The sequence below is a fragment of the Embiotoca jacksoni genome, unplaced genomic scaffold (genome assembly GCF_022577435.1).
Source record: "Embiotoca jacksoni isolate LCO1_2020_lvr unplaced genomic scaffold, fEmbJac1.0.p SCAF_18, whole genome shotgun sequence".
Taxonomy (NCBI): domain Eukaryota; kingdom Metazoa; phylum Chordata; class Actinopteri; family Embiotocidae; genus Embiotoca; species Embiotoca jacksoni.
In genome coordinates this window covers 2,632,531-2,659,445 of record NW_027185318.1, presented here as the reverse complement: position 1 = coordinate 2,659,445, position 26,915 = coordinate 2,632,531, and the positions used below count along the sequence as shown (strand labels likewise).

Sequence of the window (26,915 nt, the reverse complement as noted above, 5' to 3'; positions counted from 1 at the left end):
TACAAGTGCTTGTGTCCCTCAGTCAGAGAGGAGAAGGAGTCCAACTGAACAGGAACTCACCTTTTTCAGGTCCTCCTGCAGCACCTTCACCATGGACTCCAGCTGGCTCACCTTCCCCATCAAGCAGGCTGGAGTCTCTCTGTGAACAGACACAGACACGATATTAACCGGGACAAACACTGAAGTTTCAGAGTGCAGCAAAGGTTAAATATTATTTTGTTCAATACAGATGTATACTGATTTTTTTCGTCCAACCAAACATGTTTACTGATCAGCATGCAGTCAGCCAGAGAGAAAGACTAATTAATGACATCAGCTGCAGTGGAGTTGATGGGAGTTAAATCTGCAGGATTTTCCATTGCAAAGTGCAGAAAACAAGCAGATCAAAGCAAACATTGGTCGCAGGCCATGACCTGAGGCTCCTTACCCAGGCGAGGGCTGTCTCAGTGGAGCCGCCTGAGGCTCGGCCTGCTGGGGGCTGCTGGCTGCTGTGCTCTCAGCCATGGAGCTCTCCTCTTGGGCTGCTAGGAAAACCAGCCTCTGCTCTGAATAAAAAAAAAACATTCAGGACGATTTATTAGACCACAGAGAAGAAATACTGAGCAGCAGCGCCCTCTTCTGGTGATAATAAAGATGACAGGTTTCCACAGAAAAATAATGTCACTAATTAACCTTCACTTGTCATAGAATTTGAAGTGTAAATGAAAACAGGACGAGGGCCTACCCTCAAAGGCCTTGGCAGCATCTACCAGGTGGGCCCAGTCCAGCGGGCCATCGACCCCGGCGTCAGGCAGGGGCATGAGGACGGGCTCCTCCAGCTGCTGCCTCTTCCTCTCCTGCTCCAGCTCGGAGGTCGCTGGGGCTGACAAGTCTCCTGAGAAGAAACAGCAGAGTAAAACAAACCGGATGACATTTGTATCTGCTTTCCCCCGACAGCAGCTGGGTGAAAATTTTAGTCAAAAGTCATGCCATTAAAATTGAGACTGTATGTAATTGCATATTGCTTCCTTTTGTCTCACAGGAAGCCAAATATTTACCCAGAGATTTGTGTGATGCTCGCCGGCCGGCTGCGTTGCGGGTGGTGGGTGATCGTGGGATGGTGGAGCAGGTGAACAGGAGGTCGGTGGGCGTGTCACGCTGCCCACTGAACGACGGCTCCCTCTGCCCGCTGTAAATACTCTCGTCCGACAGCGTTCTCTGAAGGGATCGACGGCAGGGTGGCGGACCCGGAAACAGCGGCTTCAGATGGGGATGGAAACAGACGAGTGGCGGCAGGAAGAGAGAAATGACTGTTAAACTGGTGTTAAACTGGAAGAATCACTTTCAAATAAACCAGAATTGTCAGCGGCTCCCACACGTTTTGTCAAATGTTCCTCCACAGTCCAAGATGAGCTCTAGACCCTCCTTCATGTTACAAATATATTCCTTTTAACAATTAATAACAATCCAGCTGAAATATAAACTCGATGTTATTTATCACTACTAACGCTATAAAAGTGGATCATTTTGCATTATTGCCGAGTTTATTATGAGTATTTATCCATTATTTTTTTGCTACATTATTCACTGTCTCCAACTATCTCTATCTCATCAGTATAAGTAGTTAGGTCAGATAATTTCTCGGTACCTTCTCTTCACTTGTCGTGGGAGGCGGGCTGTCAAGTGTGATGAGCTTCTTCAAGTCCTCTTCCAGGCTGGACTTGGCAGTGTGCCGCTGGGGCGACTGAGAGCCCCGGAGATTGGCCCTGAGCTGGGGCTGACCTCCCAGCAAACCGTCACTCTGATGCCGTCTGGAGATCGAAGCAAAAAGCAGATAGAAAAGCTCTTATATCCAAATAACACAAATTAAATAGAGAATTAGGACACAGAAGTAAACAAAGCTTGCCTGTGATTCGAGATCACCTGTTCAAATACCAAGAGCGGGAAACGTTTGACTAATAAGTAACTGCAACAGTTCTGTTAACAACAGGGTGTTGGTCTGAACCTCGACAAGATATTGAACCACTAATTGTTTCACCAGGAGAAACTGTGGTTTCGTGAACAGCTGCATGGTGTGAAAACATCATTAGTCATTAACCACAAACCACGCAATAACAAACTCAGAGACATATGTTGCTTCGAATGAATGAAATGAAAAAAAAAAAAAAGAAAAAAAAAAAAAGGATGTTTCCTCATAATCTTTTTTGAAACCAAACAATGATCTGAAAAAAGTTTAAAACTCAGCTTCACCACATGGTGGCACTGTTGATCAAATATAAAAACAACTTTAAAAGTAGCTGAGCAGACACTGGGACAAATACAACAAAATATTCCCTTCTGACAAGAATTACAGAATTATAATCTTCTCACAACTTTCACAACACACTTTTAAGCGTTCACTGGAGGTTTTAGAATAACTATTCCCATCTTACTTGCGCGTGCTGCCAAAGTCCACAGAGTTGACGGTTCCCCCAGGCTTCCTCCAGCCAATCAGGTATTTCGAGGTTGCCCCTTGACGAGGGTAGAAGCTCTTGGATCCCGGGGACAGGGGGTTCGGGGATGTGGGCGAGGTGGGCGAGGTGGGCGGAGCTGCAGCCGCGTCGCTTTCTGTCGACATGGGGCTGCACGAGAAAGAAGGGCAGAGGGGTGAGTCAAAGAACGGCAGCACAGACTTAGATGTTCACGAAATTAGAAAATGAACTAGCTATGACATCAGATGGAGTGATGAAGTTCATTTAATTAAATTAAATTTTGGCCCTAGTTTATTGAGTGTTATTGATGAAGCTTCCATCAAGCTGTTTTTATTTTAGACTACATTCCTCTTAAAAAAACACAAGTTAACTTGTTCCATCACTGCATGTCAACTAGCTCCGTAGACGGGATCAACTGATGAATTCATAAATAGAAAATAGGACACAGTGTCCTTGTGCTTCATTTCCAGCCCAGTCAAACATTTCTACCTAGCTGACATTAAAGTTTGGGTTTCAAACATAAAGTTTTGCAACAAGCGCGTATGCACATGCACATGCTGTAAAACAAAGCAGCCAGTGAATGTACAGGTCTGGAGGAGCCGAGTTATTTCTGGCTGAGTGAAGAGGAGACGGGGGAAAGCTTTAGTTGATTCAGAGGAAGTGGGATTTAGAAGAGGGGGAACAGTGCTGAGCTCACAGTCTGCATTTCTAGCAACTTCAAGCACTTCCTTTCTATCGTGTATACCAGGAGACGGAGATACATACAAATGCAAAACCACACACACACACACACACAGAGATTTTCAATCTCCCTCTCTCCCTTTGTTCATGCCAAACCGCAGAGCTTTGGACTTTTCCATCTGCGCCAGTGCGGATATATCTGGACTACAATGAATCACTGTCTGTTTAATGAAACATGGATGTAAAGGCACAAATTCCTCCGCAGCTGACTGAAACAGAAGAGCAGCACACCTGGAGAGGGAGGCGGCATCGGTGAGGCCGTAGGAGCCGCTGTCGGGGCCCAGCGGAAAGGATGTCGGGTTCTTCGCCGGGATCTCACCGCCTCCGGTGGTGACAAGCGAGTCTGGTGTCGGGGGAGACGAGTCGGTGGCCCCCTGGCCGCCGGCTGGGTCCTCCTGCCAAGCTATTTTGTCTTTGGCCCTGAAGGCACCGGTGGAGGAAGCTGTGCTGCTCTGGGTGGCGGTGAAGGAGGTGGCGTCGATGCCGCTGTCAGTGGAGGTGCCCTGAAGGTAGCCGTTGAGGTCCAGCTCGCTCCGTACTCCAGAGCGGGAGCCAACCTCGTACCACTTCTCATCGCTGTGGGCGGAGCTGGAGGCGTTGCTGGACAGCGTGTTGCTGCTCGACTGGCTGGATGAATAGGGAGCATCTGCCTGTTAACAGATGTGAAAGCAAATGATCAATTTCAAACATAAAAAACTGGATTTTTATTTTTTTAATGTTTTTTACTGTCTTCAGTGTGAGTTGGCATACGCAAATTGGAGCTCTTATTCAAAAGCACATTATCATTACCAGAAATTAAACAGCAGTCCTTTTGCTACCACAGGGTCTCCTTTATCAACTCATAACCTGCCATCATATAGCAGCAAGAAAATGCCATGTGATGGTTGTTTGATGTTTGCTCACCTTAGCGCTCTTGTTGGGAGAAACGTGGCTGCTCTGCTCTGACGACTGGAGTCGAGGAATCACTGCCTTGGAAACCAGAGAGTCTGCAGGATGTAAAGACATACACACAACGAGAGAGTACACGAGCTACAGCATCGTTATAAATCAAGTGTTTTATGAAAACTTGATAAGAGTTCTGCTCACCTGAGCTTGTTTTGTCACCCTCACCGGGTCGGGACCATCCGACACCCGTGCTGGAGCTCACTTTGATCCCATTGACCCCCTCGCCTGCCACGTGGCGCACAGATGACACGGGGGACTGGCAGTTGTTATTAAATCTGAAAGGGACATGAAGAGGGTCGTCTATGTTACCATGGAGCGCACATAAACAGGCCAAAATGACGTTTCCATACGTTTCATTAAGTCGGTGTGACCGGCAGAGAGGGGCAGATGAACTTACCCATCAGGCATAGACTGCTGCCTCCAGTGGCTGGAGCTCCCGGTGTCTGTGTAGGGGAGGCTGGAGGGGGAGTTGGTGCTGTGCAGTGTGCGACCCATCGCAATGGAGCAGGCGAGAGCGTAGTTGTCGTTCCCTGGGGAATATCTGCGAGGACACATGTGGATGTCATTAAAGACATGTGCTGCAACCACACAGATACAAGCTCAGCGTGTCGGCCAAGTTTCATTTCAGCACTGCGTTTATTCCGAGACCTTTTGGGGTTGAGAGGTCGGCCGTCGCTGGACACGCTGCGGGGCATGGCGGCGGAGTTGCTGAAGTCCGAGGGCGGGGCCTTGATCAGGGTTCCCCCCGTGCCAGCAGCGCGTGTTTGAGGGCTGGATGAGGTGCGTGGCCACTTGGTGTTGTTGTTAGTGGGGCGGAAGGGGAACTTTAACTCATAGGGCATGCCCTCCTTGTGGTTCTTGTAGTCCACAAGTGGCATGTGGTAGATTTCTGAGCAACCTCTGTCAGCACATGAAACATGCACAGTCAGAATAAACTAAAGACAGCTTTAAAAAAAAAAAAAGAAAAAAGCCACAAAGCACAACATGAACTCGTCTATCTTGAATCTATCGATATACTTTGAGTCTACCTGCGTGGTGTGGAGTCGTCGTGCGGAGGAATGATGACCACCTTGACGGTGACTGAGGTTCTGAGCAGGTCGATCATCTGCTCGTGGGACAGTGAGGCTACAGACACTTTGCAAATCTCCACCAACCGGCTGCCCTGCCTGAGCCCGGCCTGCCAGGCGTAGCCGTAGGGCTCCACCTCTGCTACGATGCCCTCGAAGTTGACATGAAAGCCCAGCTGGCCCAGGGCGTTACGGCGCAGCGTCATCTCTGTGGTCTGGCTGCCTTTGGTCAGCAGCTACAGAACAGGCAGGGAAGGAGTGCAGAGGAAGAGGGGGACAGAGAGGGAAGGAAATGTACAACGTATAGAACTTTAAAACATTCTGATAAACCTTTCAGAGTCACATACTATCAACACGAAACAGCTCATAACTTCATTTTTAAGTTATATATGCTCCACTGGGACCGACGACTTTTAGACACCTTATATCCTTTCATCTACTTGTAAGAAGTGACCTAAGTCGCCAATAGTTGTAATTACAGCAGGAAGTTCAGATGCCCGTCTTGAAGCCCACAACATAGTTATGCAAAAAACACTAAGAGAAACATGTGACCACACTGGCCGCACACAGCAGCCATTTTTTTCACTTTGTTTACCATCACCCAGAACTGCAGCGTCTTTGGAACGATTTAAATCCCCCGCCAAAAATACTGCTTTACCTACACCACATTACAAACCTCAGCAATGATATCACATAATCAAATTACAATGCATTATGCTCTGTATGGCTTACAATCACAGAGTCAACACAACAGCTGCGGCTTTTTAGTGACCGTATAATTTGAGGCTGCGCCTTCATGTTGCCATAACAACATCAACGATGATTAGTTCTTAATTTTTGGTCCTACTGTTGTCAGGGAAGTGGACAGGGTGAGAAACGTGCCCTCACACTCTCCATCATGGGACAGGAAGTCACTGTAAGACTCCACCGAGCACGTTTTACTTACATACCTGCAGGGACACATTGATTGAGACTAGTGACTTGATTTAGAAGTGTATGTTTTAGTCATTGTTGTCTGTAATGGATAAGCTTTCCAGATAACTTGTAAATATGATGATGAAAATAGTAATGTGCTCATGATAGTCAGAGTTGTGTGTGTGTGTGTGTTTGGCTCAATGTGACTACAGCAGATGGTGTATGCTGATGTCATGAGCAGCGACAGACAGCAGCGGTGCCCCACTGACCTCCAGTCTTTTGACGACCTCTCCAAAGTCTTCTGTGTTGTTATTGATGGAGCGCAGCGACACGCTCTCACCACGCTCGTAGTAGATCTTCATGGAGGCGGGGCTCCCCGTTGACCAACCAATCACGTCACGCGTGGCGCAGTTAAACACCACCGCTTTGGCGTCTTGATCCAGCAGGATGATGAAGTCATTTGAAATGGCCAACAGGCACTCGCGTTCAGCACCGGCCACCTGGTCTTCAGCGTGGACCTGCCAGGTCACAGCCCCGAGGCTCCGCAGCTCGGCCCCGCTGTACGGACGCACCTTCTCCCGCCGTTTGTGCGCCAGGGATATGAAGGGGAACTTCCCGGTGGGTTCTACCGGTGTGCTGGTCACGTGACGCTCCGCCAAGTCCCGCAGATACTCCTGCCGCGTGCGAGTTGCCATGGCGCCAAATTTATCCGACTTGTGGGCTGCGTTCTCAGCGTTGATGACTTTGGCCAGCAGGAAGTCCCTGAAAACAGTGGACTTGGGGAAGGTCACGCCCTTGGGGATTGGTGGGCCGAAGGAGGGAACGTCCTGGGAACGGGTGACAGCCACACTGCAGGAGAAGAAGGTAGGAAAGGTGTGAGGTCAGAGCCAGAACATGTAAATGAACAAACAGCATAAACCAAAGCGGTTCTCACAGGCGTCTCCAGCAATGACCTAAAAAAAGTAGAGCTTGGTTAGGAACCAAAAAAATAAAGATATGCAAAGATAAATACATAAAAACAAAATAAAATATAATTAACAAGAACACAATACGATGTTATACAGGATACTGATAACAGAAAGTTCCCATTTTTGCATGACAGTCTTGCAACTGGGGGAAAAAGTTACATTGCAAGGACAAACAGCAGATGATCTCATAAAAAAAAGCATGGTGGGGACATCTTTATTTCCCCTGAGGTTTTGTTGCCTTTGACGTGTTTCACTTGTCAGTACAAAGGAGGGCGTTAAAATTCCTACAGGCAAGGCTCTCCTCCTGTTACCCTCCGCTGCTCCTATTCCGTCTGCACATAATGGAGTTAAATTACTATAAATTAGTGAACAGGTGTAGGTAAGGTTGCCTCGTACCTGTTGTTCATCAGAAACTTGGCTCGAAATGAGGTTTTAAAAACATACTGGAATTATTTCACTACGAAGGAAGAGATGCGTCTACGATTTCGGTGCCATGTTCACACTCGTGTCGCTGCTCATGTATGGAGGCTATGTTGACGTGGTAACTGCACACATACATACATGCATACAGTCAACCCACGTGAACGTGCAAACCAAGACGTGGCTTTGGATAAGCTGGTGTGACAACCCTGACAAGTCTCCATCCAGCCCATTAAAGAGATAACACAGCCATTGCCCCGTAGCAGAAACGCTTGCAGAAATGCCCGACTACGCTTGGCGTATAAATGCTATACGTCCAATCCCAGATGACAAGCCAGCTCCCAGTGCTGACACCCTGCCACTCTCTGCTACATCATAGCATGGAGAAGCAGCGCTGCAGCTAGAGTGAGCAAACACAAACAGCCCACATTTCCTAAACAAAGATCCAGTTATGCAATCCGCCTTGCTGGCCCCGTGTGACTTCGAGGCAGCGGTTGAAAGCAGCAGATTAGCACCCCGCTGGCCCCAGGCCACTTACTCCTCTAATGCTTTGGTCTGGCTCAATATGACCTGAGCATTATCCAAATCTCAGCAGCAGGCAACAACAGGCTATTAATAACTAGATGACTCCACAAATCGAAACATATTTGTTGTTACGAGAGATTAGAGAAGACATTGCATTATTGACGTGCTCTTACACAAATTATAAAAGACACAAAGTCACATGAAAGAACAATAAAAAATAAAAAAGCAAGCTCTTAGGAATGGGAAATAAAGTTTCAAGCGACTATATGTCATGTCAAAGAATTTCTGGGAGTATCAAGTGTGTGTGCTTGTGTTTGCTGAGGTGGAACTGGTGATCAGCCCAAATAGGCAGAGCTTTGTATTGACTGAGTAACAGTGCAAAGTCAAATCACTGCATCAGCTACTCTGCATTGTTTCAACCAATACAACACAGCATGCTAGCATCAGCACAAATATCTGTAACTTACCTCCTTGTATTCACCAAAAAGCAACCATGTTTTTCAAATAATCGCTGCAAAATATCCTGAATCTTTGCTACAATCAATGCAAGGCGATAAAACGGTTAGCCGGGCCGATGCTAACTGAGTTCTGTTGTGCAGCTATCAGGATACACCGCTCAGTACGCTCCTTGTGGCTGCGTTCTCTTGACCAGACTCGGATTTGTTTTCCAAACCATCGAGGAAAGACATCCAGGCAAAAGCCAGTGATGACCAGTCAGGAGTGAAGTTTTAACACGTGGGGCCTCGATCCACAGAGTACAAGTAGAAGCTGAAGGCTGAGACTGTGCGACTGACTTTGGGTGGGGTAGCTGGATTGTCCTCAAGGATTCTGTGTCTTGCGCCTCTCCATTTCATCCACAAGTTAAACCAGGAGAACAAACCTCCTACCCTTTCTGTTGTCCCAGAGTATAAACCAAGAGATCACCCCCTTTAGGCGAAAAAGCAAACTGAACGAAGGTGTCCTCTGGTTGATGGAAAGGAAGAGCTGGTCTGAAAAAAAAAAAAAAAGAACCTGGCACCGAGAAGAAAAGACGACAGGCTAAATTAGCCCAAGGTGATGCTGGTGTGAGCTGAGAGTCACAAGGCTGGCCCGACCCGTCCGCTCCGGTGCTGGACTCGGTGAGCTCTGAGGAACGCTGCTCTGCACAGTCCTCCCCACTCACATGCATCTCCGGGTGAACAGAGCACTTCATGTGCATGGCGCTAACTCCTTCAGACCACTCCGACTCACTGCCCAAAGGCAAAGTGGCAGGCAGGGAGAGGAGGAGAAGAGGAGGGGAGGGAGGGGGAGGCTTGTATTATATGAGTGTGTGAAGAGTGAGCCTTTGAGTGAATTAGTGTACGAGGGGGAAAAGTGCACGTGTGTGTGTGTTTGGGAGCAACTATGTGTGCATAATATCTGAAAGTACATGTGCGTCTGGAGTAGCGACAAATGAGCGTGAAGGCCACAGAGCTGCATTCTGATCACAAGACAAGAAGACGCCCAGAAGCTGAGGAGAAGTCACGTCAATCTGACGGCGACTGCCGAGCTGGCGTCTTCTATTTGAAGACATCAAGCACGTCTGTACCTCTACAAGCGTACAGTTAACGGCAACATACACGGCCCACGAAGAGAGGACAAAAGTCAGGCGACAGGCTTTTATGTTCGACCCGTGCCTTCCAGTCAATGCTTTTGTCTTAATGCAGCTGTGGCTACCTGTCAGAAAACACGGCTACCGGCAGTCTGAGAGTGGTGTCCTATAAAAAAGTCCTGCTCAGAGATGGGAAGTTCAAACCAGGTTGTTATTCCACGTTGCCTGTGAGTTTGGTCAGTCAGGCCTCCTTACAATTGTAATGAGTCTTCCTTGTCTCTAGATACCGTCATATATATTCAGCTGATAGCTGGTGAGCTAACCTTCACCTCGGTGTCAGTCTCTCGGTGCCAAACTCAAAATTCAGCAAGGCTGTAAGTTAGAAATGTTTCTCAGGCTGACTTTTAAACACACAACTTTTTTTCTTTCTTCCGTCTTACCGTAAAAAAAAAAGACAAATCACAGAACATGTTTACAAGAGAAGAAGAAAAAAAAAAAAGGACTCCGTTTCCATTGCGGTCTTTAACTGTACACCTGCAAGCTTACTCATTATTATCTCTGCTGGTCGAGCACAAAGACCCACCTGTAGCATGTGTTGTCAGAGCAGGGGTTGTGCACCCGCACGATGATGAAGACATGTTGAAAGTGAGAGCGAATGGCCTTGGGGGTGAAAGGGTGAGCTCCGGGCTCCTGGAACACAATGGTCACTATGTCGTTCCCAATGTGGCGCTTCCTCAGCAACTATTCAATAAAAAAAAATAAAAAAAACACGTTTATTTGAATCTTTGAATCTAAAAGCAAAGTTATATGTACATTTAGTGAAAAACATGCCACTTAGAAACAGACCATGGATTCCTAGAAATAATACAGCTTTTCTTTAAGGTTTCCTTTGTTGCATCTGTTCACAGACAAAGGAGTTTTCTATTTCCTGATACCCAACTAAAGGTAAACCACAAAAGGCGTGCTCTCTGTCTTTACCTGTTGTTTGTTGTTGGGTGTGTAAGGCAGCAGGGTGGACACATGGAACATGAGCTCGTAGTCCTTGTATGAAGTGTACAGGGAGTGAGTGCCCGTGGAATCCGCTGCAGGAAAGATAGCAGCGCAGCGTTGAGTGCCATTGTACAATTACTGCCATTCATCTCACTCACAAGTGTATTCAGTGTTTTTCCGTGCAAGACAGGATGCAATTTCACCATAGCCCAAACAACTACACAATAGTGAGTCTGTTGATACTAAAGCGTATAGAGAAAAATGTATTGTTTTACTCGTGTATCCTGTAAGTGGAGCCTATTACACTTTTGTTTGACGGTGCATGGACATAATGTCTACATGATTCAGAAAAGTAGATTAGTGGTCTAAAAAAAAAGCTAATTTAATTCAGTCACTTATTAAAATCTGTGTTTATGTGTGCGAGCAAAGCAGCTTAAAAGTATTTCCATAACTAGGCTGAGCTTTTATTTCATTCAGCAGCACTGAGAGACTATTATAGAGGACATGGAGGAGAAGTCTTAGATCCACGGGCAGGAAATAAAAGGCAAGATAAAGGGGCAAATTACAAGAACTATAAAGTGAAATATGACAAAGGTGAAGTTTTCATTATCTTTGGTGAAACAGCCGGACTACAAGGAGTAAAACAGCCGGACTACAAGGAGTAAAACATGGTGGGTGTTTATCTGCAGCGATTAGTGGCTTTAAAGATGCATCACAGCCTAGTTCATGTACGAATAAAAGCCCAAACTGTGTCGTCCATGAGTGCGTGTTAGGCTCTGGGAGTTACTTTTGGTGTCCAGCTGGGCTCTGTACTTGGTGAAGCCCTTGAGGCGAACCTTCTCCCCCAGCAGCTGGAGGAACTCTTCCAGGGCGGGCCCGGCCATCTCGTTGTTGTACATTTCCTCCTCTGTGCTCTGCCCTGCTCGGCAGTACATCACCCCCACCTTCACCTGGAAACTCAGCTGAGGACGAGCGAACACGGGACATTAGAGAGGCAGTGATTCTTTAAAAGACTAAAAAGTATTTCTGTGCAGATAAACAAATGCACACAGTTGTGTTGTCCTCCTACCCCCTGTTCATCCAGTTTCATCAGCTGCTCGGTGACTTTGGGCGTGTTGAGGGCCAGTCGGAGGCAGGGCAGGTCCAGCTCGGGCAGCAGGTGCTCCAGCACCTCTTTGATGGGAAGCCCCCGGGTGGTGCCGTGCTTCGAGGTGGAGGGCACGGCATCCTCCAGTATGGCGCCTCGAAGAGTTGTGAGCTGGAAGGATGCAGACGGGGTAAGAAGAGGAGATCACAGCGAGCAGAGAGAGAATGCACCTCAGGAAACCTCCATGCGCTTTGAACTTTCTCCTGGAGATGAAACACACTGATAGCAAAACACGTTTGCCCTGATGCAAGGAAGAAAATAAAAAAACAGAAGCTGCCGCGGTTCTTAAAGTAATAGCGGCCTCTTATTTCACTCTTAGAGAAGTTGACATAAAACAAGGTAATTATGGCTCAACGCTTTAGGTAACTAGAAAGTGGAGCTGAGGAAGAAGAGGTGGGAGGGCTTGTTGTCATTCTGTTTACACAAAGTGCACATTGTGCTGTTTTTTCTGGGACTGAACTCAATCACTCGGCTATCATAAGCAGCTGGAACGGACGGAGACTTTCTCTCTCCTGCGAGCTTGAGCCTGTGCTAGTGTTTACAATGGATCTGTGTTTCCCAGTGTTTGGAAGATAGGACAGGCAGCGGGGGTGGTGGTGGTGGTGGTGGAGGCGGGGGGGGGGGGGGGGGGGTAGTGGTTAGGTACTTCACTCTGCGCATGGGTTTAATCACATGCACCTGCCAAGCTTCAAGCCACAACAAAGAGCCTCGAGCTCATGTCTTTACCCTCTGTCTGGGAATGCATGTCCACATAATAAATCACATAACGCAAAAAAAAAAAATAATAATCCCAACGTCCCAAATCAAACACAGGAGCCTGGGAGCCGTTCCTGCAACTACATATGACAGACAGAGAGAAATAAAGCCCTCCACACAGCGGTTTTGGGTCGGCGACAGGCCTTGGAGGCTGGAGGATAACTGCACTTCCTGAAGTTTATTCACACGTTGCTGATAGTGGGAGACAGCTGAACGGCCCGGGGGCTGGTTGCGTAATAAGAAACAAGGACTGGTTTTACCTTGGGGTGTTCCTACTCGAGCAGTCGTAAATGAGCTATACATAAATTCAATATAGATCTGTTACAGAAAAGGAGAATAGTAGCTCCTTGTTTGCCATGTGTTTAGCAGTCTAACAACTTTATTCAAAACAGTTTTTCTCGCAGCCAGGCAAAATCATTTTCTTAACTTTGCCAAATGTGAGGAGACAATAACAATGGGCTGCACTGTTAAAATGCTGTGGGCAAATTACTCCACAGGCTGAAGGAGTGGTGGCTGGTGGAGCAGGGGCTGAGCTCGTAAACTAAGTCTGACCTCGCTGGTTCTGAAGATGAGGCGGTAGTTGTACTGCTGGCCATGCTCCTTGTCCTCCTCCAGCTTTTCTCTGCGCAAGCTCACTGCCACCGGACCCAGAGACTCGTCAATCCCAAAGTAGTTCCAGTGCTCTGCAGCGGAGGAACGAGCACAATTAAGAAAACATCAGCTCGGGGGATACTGAGCGTTTCTGCTTTAAACAACAAACAACAGTCATATGCCGATAAGTGTATGTAATGAAAGCAGTTGAATGCATCTCACCCCGAAGGTAGAAGAACTTCCGATAGTAGTAGGCTCCCAGGTCCACGTGCTCCACAATATACTGTTTTCCCTTTTCGCTGAGGGTGCTGGGACCCTCTTTCGGTCCCTCGAGAACTGCAACTCCAGCATTGGTGCAGTGTGTGCTCACAGATGTTTCATACAAGTTCATTTCCCCGGTCAGTGTCCCTGAGCCACCGTTGCCGGCTCCTCCGCCCACGAGGCCGTGATAGCCTGCTCCCAATCTGCGCCTCGCGATGCCATCAGCGCCGATCTCATTGCGGAAACAAGGGCAGCTTAGCAGCATTTCGTTGCTCTGTTCATCTCCTGCGTCCAGGCTAGGACTGTCCCTAGAACTGAGCTCCTCCTGGCTGCCACTAGGGGAGCTGTAAGGCAGGCTGTGGGTGGATGATAGGGTGGAGGTAGCCGAGGCTACGGCAGCAGCCGATGCGCCCGTGGTGGTGTTTTTCCTCCTGCCGGCGGTCTGCCGCAACTGAATGATTTCGTTGAGGTCAAAAAGCATGCTCTGAACATCATAGTGTGAGAAGCCATTCTGACACACCCAGGGCTTGAGAGGGGGGCCCATGTCCTCCGACCGGCTGTCCTCTACGTCCGACCCCACTCTGGGAGAGTCCGACTCACCTCGCACGTTCCGAAGTTTACGGAATATAGACTCGCCCCCCGTCTCAGACTTCGTGCGTCTCTTTGGAGGCTTATCTCTGTTGGCTTTAGGAAGCGGGCCGTCTGTGACATCCTCCTGAAGGTCAACGATGGCCTGCTTGGGCCCAACGTTCAGCATCTCCTCCAGTTTCTCTGGAGCGGGGCTACGCTGATCAGCTTTGTCCCCTTGATATCCTTTAAGCATTTCAAAGAAGCTCTCTCCAGATACTCCATGCTGGTCTATTGAGGAGGTGCTGCCATATTCCCGGTGTAGGGGGGACCATTTGGCTCCTGATGATGGACCCCAGTCCTCTCCGCTGTCTCCGCTGCCTTCCATCTCACTAATAGTCATGTCACTGTTGCTACGCTGGCGGATGCGTCTCTGTCGTGGGTTTCTGTGTGCAGGACCTCTGTAGTCCCCCGGGGCCAGATAACGGGTGTCAGGGCTGTAATTGTTAGCCTGGGCCTGGGCTCGATTTTTTAAAGTATTGTGGATGTTACGTAGCATTGATGAGTCCTGAGGGCTCATGATAGAGCCTAACTTAACGTGACTTTTTCCAGCAGAGGGCACGCCGGAGTTCTCGGTCTCTGCAGATGACTGCCACAGCGCTCCTGCAAAGTCTTTCCTCGGGGGCCAGTCGGCCACCCGAGCCCGTACACCCATTTTAGGCACTCCTGTGCTCACAGTGGCGTGGACGTTGTCTGTGCGGGTCGGCACGGCCCCTCCATTGACCATACGGAGGTGGCGGGTGTAAAACTCATCAGTGGTGGGGATGGAACTCCCAACGGTGCGCTCCATTGGTGGGCGCTTCAGGCTGGTCCTGAGACCAGTGCCAAAGGCTAAAGGCACTTAGCAGGTGCACATGGCTGCCTCTGGGATGGGACGCTGCTCCCTGACTTCATGAGCAACTTGGTTGTCTGGATCAGAAAGTGGAGAGGCAAGCCCACCTCTTCAGCACTCAAGCCTGCATACTGCTTCCTCAACTGCACTTGGCATGTTTGTCTCTCCACACACACACAACCCTGGAGAGAAAAGAGAATTCAGTTAGTACATACAGTGAGACTGTAAGAGGAAAGAAAGCACAAATGAATCTGTATGGTGACTCAAAGGTTTCCCTGTAATAAATAGGACTGGATATACGACAACCAAATAACTTAACACTTTAAACCAATCTGAATTTTTTTTTTTTTTATATTCAGTCCTTATTGACACCACATGTGAATTAAAGATTCAATAGTTTAATAATAGTGTTGTTTAAGGAGGTCTATTAAAAGACCCACAGTATTACACACGACGGAACCTTTTGATGTAACCGAGGACATCTGCACAAACAAGCAAACAGATGTTCTCTTTGGGAAGTAAAGGAGATAGATGTGGTATGCACAGACCTGCCTGCAGAACACTTTTTTGTTTTTTTCTCTGCCAGCTTTTTACATGCCTGTGAAAAGTCACTGACATGTTCAGTTTCAGATAAGGGAACCTACTTTTCAAACCATTTTCAGCATAAGCACTGAAACATGGAAACTAAGCCAGATTTAAAAATAGAAGAAATAAACAGAAAAAGGTTAACAATGCATGTCAGTGTTTTTCCTTGAGAGTCACAGAAAAGTGATTCATTTTTCCTGAACAATTGCATTTATCTGAATAGAGATGATTTAGTTGACAATTTAATAAACCAAGATTACATATGAGGATGAAACAAACTTCTGAATCTACCCATGAACTTGAACGCTGAACCCCCGCTGTCACAGATTAATGAAGTGACTTCTCTGTCTACCTCTCTTGTGCCCCTTTAGTGCCAAACAGTAGTGATTTGTATTGCTGAGTTGCAGTTGTCGAGATCAAATATGCCAAGCTGCACATGAAAAAGCAAAGGGGCCTTGAAAGTCATCTGAAAAGTGGGTGATGATCCTCTGCCTGACAAATCAGGCCAATTTGGCAGTGAGAGACTGAGGGAGATTAAGGCTCCACTCTCACTTTGCCCTGCCTGGCTGTGGCTGTGATCACATTAGCCACCGGCAATGAGGGCACTGTGACGGGCCTACAGTAGAGACACATTACATCAAAACATCAGGCACACCTTCTGTAAAGACGCACAGATTCCTGCATAGAAAGAAGACATTAACCTTTTCATTCAAAGACATAAACTACAAATGTGTCTGGAAGTGGTGGATAGTACCATGTGACCAGAAACATCGCCACAGTCAGCTGAGAGATGGCTCAAATGTTCCCTGGACAACGCAGTTTGTTTGATGTACAAAACAGCAATTTTCAAGTCAGGCTGGAGAGTGTAAGTGCAAAATCTCAAGGCTCTGCAGATGATTCAGTTTTCAGAACACCTGAAGCGAACCCTCCCCAGTTGGTCTGACTTGAAAACACAGAAGAATGTTTTCTGACAACAAATCTCTAAACCTGTGCAGAAGCGAGTCTTCCTGCTGGTCCAATATTGTGCAACAACAAACAGCATTAAATTTAACAGGAACAAATACAGACATAAATCCTTTTCTTACCCATAATTTTGCCCACATTATTTACTCTTATTTTGATTTTCATGTGCAAAACAAAACATTATTTATTCAAAATGTTAAAACCATAAACAACAATTGTGAACACACTTCTACAATAAAGGTTTTGCAAAAGGCTGCATTCACTCTGATAGGAAACCGATCACAGCAACGTTTTCAGCATAAGACTATCAAATGATACATGCATCAGTTTCACACTCGTAGAAGCTTCAAGGTTAGAAGATACGAGCATGAACACTCAAGGCCACCCAGATGCCCTTGAAGCACATCATGTAACCTTCGCACATCTTTTCAGAAGAAAACTCGAGTAGGATGAAAGACAAAATCACCACTATGAAATTCTCTTACAAGAAGGATTTCCCGCTACACACTCAAATGAACGGGCATCTATTCTTTAATTAATTAAAAAAAATACAAAACTAAAAACTCGTTCATGGCCCACTAACACCTTCGTTCTATGGCGTGAATACGAGTCCAGTTCAGTCCCAGAACGCCGGGCCTCCTTCCCTCATGCTGCCGAGTGTCCACAGGGACAGACAGATGAATAGAACCAACCCACATCACACACATCACACACACGCACACGTGTCCCAGAAAACCGGCCTCTAATCTCTCTGTTGATGGACGCGCAGACAGAAGGATGGCTTCATGGTGTTGTCAGATTAAAAGAAAGACGATGGCACTGAAAGAGAGAGAATGTGTTCTTGTGTATGTTTGTGTGACAGAGAGATAAAAAAAAAAAAAAAAATGAAAGCTCCACAATGAAACACAATCTTGTTCCAACCCATCCCACCCGCCTCGCTATCAATTGAAGCACTTTTTTTTTTTTTTTTTTTCTCACAAGTCGGTGGGACGTGTCTGGACAGCTTTAGCTTGTTAAATGAATGAGGTGAACTTTCTGCATCGGGGACTCTGACCTTACCAGTGAGGCACGTGGACAGATGAGCAAAGTAGAGATGCAGACGAAGGGCCGGTGACATCACGGCGCACCCTTCAAGAGCTACACTTGGGCCCTCCAGGGTTTTGTGACAAAGCATACACACAAACTACATGGATGTAAAAAGTGGAAGACAGACAGCAGTCAGTCAGCAGGGACAGTTGAATCACGTAATGAATCAGAGGCATGAACCTCCGGTATGAGTCTTTGCCGAGTCATCATCAAGAGACAGCTTGGCTTTGCCAGACATTCTCAAAACCCGGGTTACCTGGTGGGGAGTCCCATTTGCTGAGCTGGCTCGACTAACAACTCGCTGGAGTTGAAAGAGTCTTCATCTTGGGTCTCTCAAACAGAGAGGGCATGAAGTTTCCAGTACACTGGGCGAGTGTTTCCAAAACCCAGACAAAGGAGTCGAAGGATTGCCCTACAAGCTTGTAATTACTGCGTGCTTGAATAGGGCTAAGGGGCTGTTTGCCTGACACCATTGGCTTTCAAACAGGCACCCTACCATTTAGTCCATTGGCTCTCCCTGTCTCCTAATCTTTCGCCACTTTGAGGGCTGACTGCACTGTTGGGCAGCAGGCACAAAGGTCCCACTGTCCTGGCTTGGGCAAAACTGGGGCCCCATTCCAACACAGTGAAGTCTTTGAAAATCGCCTGGCACGGGGACCCCGTAATGGCTGCCTGGACGAGGCCTGCCAGGAAACCAGATGAATTAAATGCAAGGGAAGCTCAAGAGATGGAGATGGAGCAAAGACTGAAGCAGAATTTGGCCACAAGAGAAACAAAATCATCAAAGAAATGGGAGGATTTGTTTGCGATGAAGAAGAATGACTCACCTGGACAGAAAAATAACAAGGCCAACAACCAACAGCAGAAAACTACCTCTGTTGAGTCAGTCTGTAGGAGAATTACATCAGTATTTAGGTGTTCTGCAATCCACTGTCTCACTGATGCAACATATTAACTGGCAGATGATAAGAGATTTGGGGAAGTTAAAACAGGAACAATCTCTTTTTTTTGGAGAGGATTTCACAAAATAACAAAAACTAGAGTCAGACTGCACTTAAAGCTCTTCCACAAAAAGTGAGTTACAGCTTTAGAAGAGAACAATCTGCAATATTAGTAAATCCCCTGACTCCTACACAACACTTGTTTCCCATCATGTAGGGAGTGTTTGGGAGTGATGGGTAAACTGAGGTCTCTGGACATTCACGGAGGTGCAGCCCGAACACGTAACCACAGCAGACACACAGGAAGTAACAAAGCATCCCCTCTCCGTTCGCCTCGCTCCTTTTTGGCTCCCGTCCATGAACATCTGGCTGAGAACCAGGCACAGACCTGCCCGTCTGATCGAGCAAACCTGAGAACCCGACACCTTCGGGGAAAAACAGACAGGCATGCTGGCAGACAAACGACACTCGTATCATCCAACCGCGAGCCCAGATCCTGGAATTCCACCAATTTCAACGGAGGAAGTGATGAACATCTGTGCGAGTGGGGGGAAGAGAAGTAGGGCATGTTTGAACAAACACTGAAGAAGAGAAGTGCAACACTGATTCTGATTGTCCAAGAGATAGTTTGTTAGAAAACAGTTGGGTTTTTTTTGTTGTTTTTTTAAATCTTCCCAACCACAGACTTTGTCTTCAATCCCTGAAAGTCAGCTCCTACCAAGAGCTTTGAGACGCCAGCTCTGGATGAAGGGGAGAACGGCAGCGAATCGAGAACTGGACCGATGAATTGTTCAACTGCCCACACATGCAAAGCAAACACCACGTGTGGTTGGAGCACTTCAAAAACCGGTGGCAGCGTATCGACATTCATCACAGCCATTGTCCTGTGATGTGCCGCTCCGGCTCTGCTCTGACTGCGGGCCTCTCGCTATCACTGCAGCACAGTTCAGTGAGTAATGGGCATAGCTAACCACTGGCAAAATGAATTTCACTCACGGCCTTACACAAGAAGACAGCCCTGGAGGAGCGCCAGAATATATTCATTGCTATTATCTCCAGCAGGGTGTCCTCGATCCTTCCTCTCTCCTTATCCAGAAAGCACTCCAGCAGGGTTTCACGTGGGAGAGGCAGCAGAATAAATAGACACTTGAGACACTTGACATAGTTTGTATTTAGCGATGGTAAACTCTTTCCTATTTTCAATTATCTGGGTGGGCCACAGGGTCGACAATGAAAGCCTTTGTCCAACTCCAACAAGGCCATTTACCTAAAAAAAAAATGTAATTGCCCCTCTAACAGCTTAGGTGGTCTACTTATCCAGACTAAAGAAGAATTACTGCTTCTTTCATTCTTATAGCTGAGGATAACCTGCCAAACCAAAAAGGCAAACAGTTGATTCAAAGTATATAATATGTATTTCACAATGTTTATGGTCCATCTGCAAAAAACCGAGTCGGAGTTGGTTAAGTGTCTCGTGTTAGACGCGTTGCTAAAGATGTCTTTACCGAGAGGGTTCGGCTGTAATCTCGTCAGCTTTTAAAAGTTGGGGTTGTAAAGAGCAACGGAGAAGAAGCAGTGTGCTGCAGCCTGAAGAGGAATGTAAAAAATTCTAATGAGCTGGCTGCCGAGCTGCTGAACTGCAGCAGTTGGGAGCTGAGGTTTAAAAGTGGAAGTCTGCTCTCGGCTGCACTTTCCCTCTCCCGCCTCCAACCCGAGGACTCCATTAGAGACAGCGAGCTCTTGATGCACATAGACAGGTATACACACACACACACACACACACACACACACACACACACACACACACACACACACACACACACACACACACACAAGCAAAACCCAGAAAATAAAGCACTAAATCCCACAGAAACATCATCGACAGTTGAAGTGGCTGAGGAGCATTTTCCTGACAACTCGTGACACGATAACTATTTTTAAAACCAGACTGCTTTTTGTTTAATCAAAAACAGAACTCCTCTGTCGCACACCAGCTCGTTAAGATGTTATTTCTGGACAACCTGTCTCATTTCTTTTAAAATCCTGTGTTTGTAATGCCGGTCATGCTGCCCAGAAACCTCTGCGAGATGCAATATTTAAATATGAGCATGTTTGTTTCCCAGAGTACAGATTTGCTTTGCTTACAGTCATGTAATCAAGTCCGGTGTAACGGCCCACGACACTCGTGTCAGTTTCATGCGTAGATTTCGGCGGGCATTAAAACACCTACCCTCCTTTTTTTCTTTTTTTTACGTTGCGAGAGGAATATTTGCTAAAAGATGAGCTTCCCTCCTTCTTTCTGGAGTCGGTGCAGCTCATTCACCGTGAATAACAGCCTATTGCTTTCCCTGCCTCTGAGTCTATATATGCAAACAGCCTGTAAAAGGAGATATTGGCTGAGACTTGAAGCTCTCTCTGTCATAAACTCTCGTCTCCTCCATCACTTTATAAGGTGAAGAAAGAAAATACATCCCATAAAGTTACACTATTAGCCCTACATCTGCACCGTCAGCCGGATCTTATCTCCAAAGGAAACTCGGAAGTGCCCACATTTAATGAACTGAAAACTGACAACTCTGTCAAACAAATACCATGTTTCAGCATCTCTGGTGTACTTCAGTTGTAAAGCAGTATAGTATTATAGCGTATTGGTAACAGAATATTCATAGTAACAGGATGTTGTGAAAACTGTTACAAATACGGGTGTGATCCCGTCCCGACACTCTGGTTTTAATGCGCAAGACATACTGTGGGTTGATTATTAGCAGGTTCAATGGTCAGCGGCACAAACAGGTTTTGTGTGTGTGTGTGTGTGTGTGTGTGTGTGTGTGTGTGTGTGTGTGTGTGTGTGTGTGTGTGTGTGTGTGTGTGTGTGTGTGTGTGTGTGTGTGAGTGTGAGTGGCACTCTACTGATGAATGAAATCTTTGGTGCGACTGGTGGCATGCTGCCAATAGCTGATGATAAAGCCCAAAGTTCACCCTGTCACATCTCTCTAACAAGACTTGCACCCTGCAGGTACTTGAAAAGCACAATTACGTCATTATTTGGCTTCTTGCTGCTCAGTACAGCCATCCACAAACAAAAACACATTCATGCCAATTCACAGACTGTACAAGGCATAAGCAAGAGCTGTGGCACATTCAATACAGCTTAACATTGCACAAGCAAATTTCAGCTGTTGTTTATATCTATAGCTGGTTATATATTAATCTGAATGGTTCATTGAAGATTCTGCTGCTCTGTTAATGAATACAGAATAATCCGTGTCCTTGGCTGGTTCCCACAAAAAATCCACCGGCTGAAAGACTGAAAGGCTGAAAGGCAAAACCTACTTTGATATCAGATGGCTTGAAAAAAAAAAAAAAAGAAACACCTTGAGAAATTTAATTTGACAAACTCACTTCCACACTCGGAGAGCCATTTCCACACAGGCAACACCTTCTCCAACCACCTACTGCACCATTTCCTCCAAGGGAACAAGATCTGTGATTTATGTGGGAAACTTTTTTTCTATGATGTGCTGAAAGAGAAATCTTTGGATTTAAAAACTAACCCCGAGCTCTTTAAGTTCTCTCCCACTTACCGTCTATGCAGACAGTTGCTGTAACAGGCTGCAGGCTGATTCCCTTCTTTTGAATTTAACAACTGTAGTTTTACCAATATTATATTTAAATAGCTCCACTTTTTTTGCACTGTAGTAAACGTGCAGCCATTATTTGTGTTTGACATCATTTGGTCTTACTGAACTGAGCCACCAGGCCACCGATGCAATGAGAGCATTTCCCAGCAGTGTGCCTTGTGAAACTGTGCTGGCTGGGGTGGGGGGCAGGGGCGGGGGCGGGGGAGTAGTGTTTATAGGGGTACTCTGATTCCTCTCTTCTCACTACAAAAAAAGGTAGATCCCCCCCCCTTCTTAATATCTGAAAAGCAGTGAACATATTTGTTACCACACAAATCCTCCTCGGCAGGAAGTGGGGCTGGCACACGCCACTCTGCATGCTGAGACAAGGCGGTTTCCATCGGTTGAGGATTAAAATAGAAGGATGGGAGAGAAGCTGCAGTATAATTAACAGTGTTGATGCAAGGAGGAGGGCTGAGTGAATAGTTTGTGTCTATAATTCTGCCTCTCCACGTGCCAGAAGACGGGGGGGATGGGGCTCAGCCACGGGGCCCGACCAACACTTCCTATTATTTCATTCCCGGATCGCAGGCTCTCGTGAGCAAAACAAAACAGAGCAAGCCCACAGTGCTATTCACACGTCGTACACACAGCTCGCTCAGATTCATTCTGACTGCTCCACCGGATCAATGTCACATCCGCATCGGTTGTAGCAGAGCTGTGAAAGTTTGAACAGGGATAAACAAGAGTGGGTCACCAGATGTCAATCAAAATGCTAATTAGATCGTGGCATTTCGATTGCGCAAAGGCCAGTGTGAGGCAAAGCATGTTTTAGTGTGTAGTGTGTGCTCATCAGTGAGTAGTCATCGTAGCATGGGCACAAGCCAACGCAGCCATTTACTCCTGTTGCCCACGGCTACTGGCAGTGAAAATGAAACGTCTCTGGAGTCGGTAATATTCCTGAAAATCAGCGCGCTTCGAGATAAAAAAAAAAAAAAAAAAAGCATTCACAAATCTTTATTGGAAAACCGATCACGTGATCCAATTTTTCCAATTGGAAACGAACTAATCAATGTTAACCTTTTAGCCCTGCTAGTGACAGCTCGGGGCTCCGAGGATGAAAACGTCGGTGTTCTTCTCGGCTTAAATGTCAAAATGTATTAGCAAACTGCAGAAGGTAAATAAAGACTGTATTTATGAGCAGCCGTACATCCGCGTGGTGTTTAAGCACAGCTTTGGGATGACGACAGGGGTCGGAGAAGAGGGTGGGAGGGGGGGGGGCACAAGCATTTACGTCTCGGTGTATAACTGTATATGAAGCAGCAAGGTCAGTCGACAGCAGTCTGACAGATTCTCGTAGCGGAGGTGTCAATGTGACAGATGCCTGCGATGTTTGGAAGTCATCCGCTGCCCCGTCCTCTCACATCCTCAGCCTGATTACACAGGTAGCAAACAAGCCGAATCCCAGAGGGCCACGAAGACACAATCCTGATCCGACCACCCCTCGCCACAATAAAGCCAAGCACATTTTTAGTCATCACAAACTGAGAAACGCTCCGGAGAGCTGTAGTATATGTACACGTGGCAATAATAGTGTGTGTTGCCAAAAACAAAGACAGATTAATTGAACGCTCAGATCAGATAACAGCCGGACAGGGAAGAAGAATGAAAACATAAATCAGCAACACAGAAATAAATAGTTCTCACAGCAGCTTGTCGTTGCTGAAACTGCATTTTAAGAAGGAAATACTTTGGGAATGAGATGTCGATTTTTGTTCTTCATCTTGATGGGTTTGTGTGGACATGTTGTGGCAGAGTGATGAACCCGAAGAGGAGCAGTTGTGATGAAGGCCGAGACCCTGCTGAGCAAACACAAGAAACACGAGCTCCACTGCAGCAGCATCGACCACCGGCCGCTCAGAAAGGGCCACGGAGAACGTAATCAAATCCCTCACAAGTTGCTCTGCACATCCTTCGGAGTTCATTTTCATCAGTCAAACTGATCTGCCAATCGATCAACACGCAGCTGCTCGGGCCGCAAGTCTGGCAATCAAGGTGAAGCAGGGAAAGTTATTAAATTACACCGAGGGATGATGGGCCGCGTTTCAACCGCATGGATTCCCCACAGAGTCTCCCGTGTGACCGAGGGGCACGAGAGCGCTGCTCGGTAACAACAGGATCCTGAGCTGAGAGAGCAGCAGTCAAAAGGAAAACGCAGCCAGCCATCCTGGAGCACCCGAGTCAAGGTGAAGGCTTGATTAATATCCCCTCACGATGGCCGCACGCCTCTTCTGCTGCTACTCGGCATTAATTGTGCACCAAGTGACCACAGCTTCCCTTTTCAGCTTGCGTGGAGAAAAATCGGTTCTTGGCAGGTAAGCATTTTAATAAGGTGGCACAACGGGCTGCACTGCTGTGAGTTGTCATGAGGACCAGCACGGCGGTGAAGAAGATGACGAAGGTGAAGAAGAAGAAGAAGAAGAAGATGACGAAGGTGAAGAAGAAGAAGAAGAAGATGACGAAGGTGAAGAAGAAGAAGAAGAAGAAGAAGAAGAAGAAGAAGAAGAAGAAGAAGAAGAAGAAGAAGAAGAAGAAGAAGAAAGCAGGGTGGGAAGGAAGGCTCTCTTATTGTTATCCTCTCAGAAAAGCTCGGGGGATTCTCTGCCGTTTCTCTGGAGAAGCCCGACTGACTGTGTTGTCTCTTCGAGGACTCGGGAGGAAGCTCAGGTGTGCCTCGGTGACCAGCAGGTGCTTTCCAGGTGCACAATAGTGCACAATAGTGCACCTGGAAAGGCCTGGTTGAAACTCCAACGACAACGCAGCAAAGTAAAACCGTTCGCAGTCATTGATTTTGGCACGTGTCCAGCGCACAGCCGAGCGAGCATCCAGTCCAATTATAAACAGTCAGGCTGCAGAGTTAATCAATTCATACAGAGTCATTTGGACTGCGATAAGTCAGCTAGTGTTGCATAATAGTCGTGCCCTGTTAAATCACAGCACTGCCAGACAATCATAGTGCAAACCTGCAAGGCATGCTGCTGCATGCTGCTGCTGCTGCTGTTTCTGCACACTGGCAAACTCCAGCTGGCCCTGCAACTGTGGTTAATCGTGCTCTTGAGCTTGATCCATGTAAACCACATGCCGTTTTAAGCAGCAGCTGAGGGCGCACACATACTTTTGTTGCCCTTTAACACTTAAAAAAAATCCCACTAATGCTGGTAATACGACAGTAAAATGCAAATTAACATCTGCTTTTCTTTTTTTTTTCAGACAATATCAGGCCCTTCTGCCATTATTCTTGTTGAAGCTAAATAATCCCCCCCGCCTGTAATTTCCCTTCCCTCAGCTGGTAATGATCAAGACTTTGCATCCCCACAAGAGTAAATCATGCCTTAACTCTTGCTTTGCGTGAGCCTCACATTTGCACCTCCCACCGTGTTACTCTGGCTACTGTCGAACAGCTTTAATACCTGATTTAGGTTTCTGAGGTCTGTTGCAAAAAATTTTGCAAAAGTTGAACAACATTCAACGTGTACAGATGCAGGTTTTCTCTCTCTCTAGTAGCAAACAGCAACTGGTAACTTCCTCCTAATCAGCATTCGAGTCGAGTGTGAACACCGGCATGGCAACAACGCCACCGTACCTCCTCCCAGCAGCACTGACAGCAATGATAACCGCTGAGCTCAGCACTAATCCTGCACAGAGATCACACAGAACCACTGTGAGAGGGACAGCAGTGGTTGGTTTGAGGTTAAATAGTCAACTTCCAGAGCATTTACACTCCTATAGAAGCACATGCCCAACTTCATATTTACAGGGAGCGCACACATTTAGCTGTGTTTCTATCCCGGGTATCCAGGAATACTTCAATGGAATACACAGGAAACAGGCAGCTCGAGAGGAAAGGCTGGGAAAGCAGCCATATTTGTTATTGGCCGGCTCTATCTGCCCTTTGCACCTGGAGCAACATGGAAAAAGACTCATTTATCAAACGGTCTACTGTTACACTGCATAGACTAATTACTGTAAATGTAAGAGTCATTTCTTTGTTATAATAATGAGTGAGGTAACAACACACAACCACATGGAAAGAGAATGGTACATTTTCTCTTCACTCGATCCACCTGAAACTTCTGTTTGTTTAAAAAGTCATTTGAATCATGCAAAAGAGAGCGTTCAGTCCACAGTGGTCTCATTCTTCTTCTCCGAGCTTCACGGCAAAGCAGGAACCGGCCTGGTGGAAATGGATTCCCTGGTTCCAAAGAAAAGGATGTGAAGCAACGTATGAAGAGGAAACAAACTACAGCACTTTGGAGAACTTGAAGCTCTTCATTTTCCCTCGAGTAGTTTTTAAGTAGTGTTCAGGGGGAAAACCTCACGCAGTGTATTGTTGTGCCAGCGTTCCTGTTTTTCTACACATCACGTGGTGCCAGCAGTTCTGGAAAGTCAGGAAAACAGTTGTAAGCACGAGCAAAGAATGAGGACGAGCCGAACAGACCTGTCTTCCACATCCAGATCGGTTTAAAGATCGGTCGTGGCCGAGCCCTCGCGCATTCCTGCCTGCTTCTCAGATTTCTATCCACCGGAGGGGACAAAACAGCCCCCCCCCCAAAAAAAAAAATACAAAAAATACAAAAAAGAAAGAAAGCCCTCTGAGGCTTTTTGTAGGTGGAAGTATTTTTCCAAAGCTGCATGAGGCGCGACGGCCTGAAACTCTGCTGCTTGTTTGGATTCTTGTCTAAGTAGAGTTGTGTGATCTGTTCCAGAGACTGTGCAGGCCGAACAGAGCAGACAGTGTAGCAACATGTCGAGACAATGCCGAGCACGTCATCCCTGTGTGGCAGCAGAGATAGCCTGCAGCAACACATCATCATCATCATCATCATCATTCTAGATTTCAATATGGAAACTTCTT

The 26,915-nt window shown here is 46.8% G+C and overlaps 1 protein-coding gene across 2 annotated transcripts in view; it reads right to left on the bottom strand.

Moving 5' to 3' along the window:
* LOC138199833 (signal-induced proliferation-associated 1-like protein 1) overlaps positions 1-26,915 on the bottom strand; it is a 32,163-nt gene that overhangs the window by 1,947 nt on the left and 3,301 nt on the right. The window contains exons 2-20 of one of the 2 annotated variants that reach the window (XM_069152064.1): positions 13,308-14,987; positions 13,047-13,177; positions 11,661-11,849; positions 11,379-11,553; positions 10,580-10,683; positions 10,185-10,342; positions 6,388-6,967; positions 5,165-5,439; positions 4,785-5,036; positions 4,534-4,677; positions 4,278-4,411; positions 4,095-4,177; positions 3,423-3,841; positions 2,412-2,600; positions 1,628-1,790; positions 1,038-1,239; positions 725-874; positions 428-545; positions 61-139 (exon numbers count right to left, since the gene is read on the bottom strand). In XM_069152064.1, coding sequence (XP_069008165.1) covers positions 61-139; positions 428-545; positions 725-874; positions 1,038-1,239; positions 1,628-1,790; positions 2,412-2,600; positions 3,423-3,841; positions 4,095-4,177; positions 4,278-4,411; positions 4,534-4,677; positions 4,785-5,036; positions 5,165-5,439; positions 6,388-6,967; positions 10,185-10,342; positions 10,580-10,683; positions 11,379-11,553; positions 11,661-11,849; positions 13,047-13,177; positions 13,308-14,763 — 5,001 coding nt within the window. In that variant the 5' untranslated portion in view covers positions 14,764-14,987. Of the gene's footprint in view, positions 1-60; positions 140-427; positions 546-724; positions 875-1,037; positions 1,240-1,627; positions 1,791-2,411; positions 2,601-3,422; positions 3,842-4,094; positions 4,178-4,277; positions 4,412-4,533; positions 4,678-4,784; positions 5,037-5,164; positions 5,440-6,387; positions 6,968-10,184; positions 10,343-10,579; positions 10,684-11,378; positions 11,554-11,660; positions 11,850-13,046; positions 13,178-13,307; positions 14,988-26,915 lie in introns of those variants that run through there. The other variant, XR_011178373.1, reaches the window with a different exon arrangement.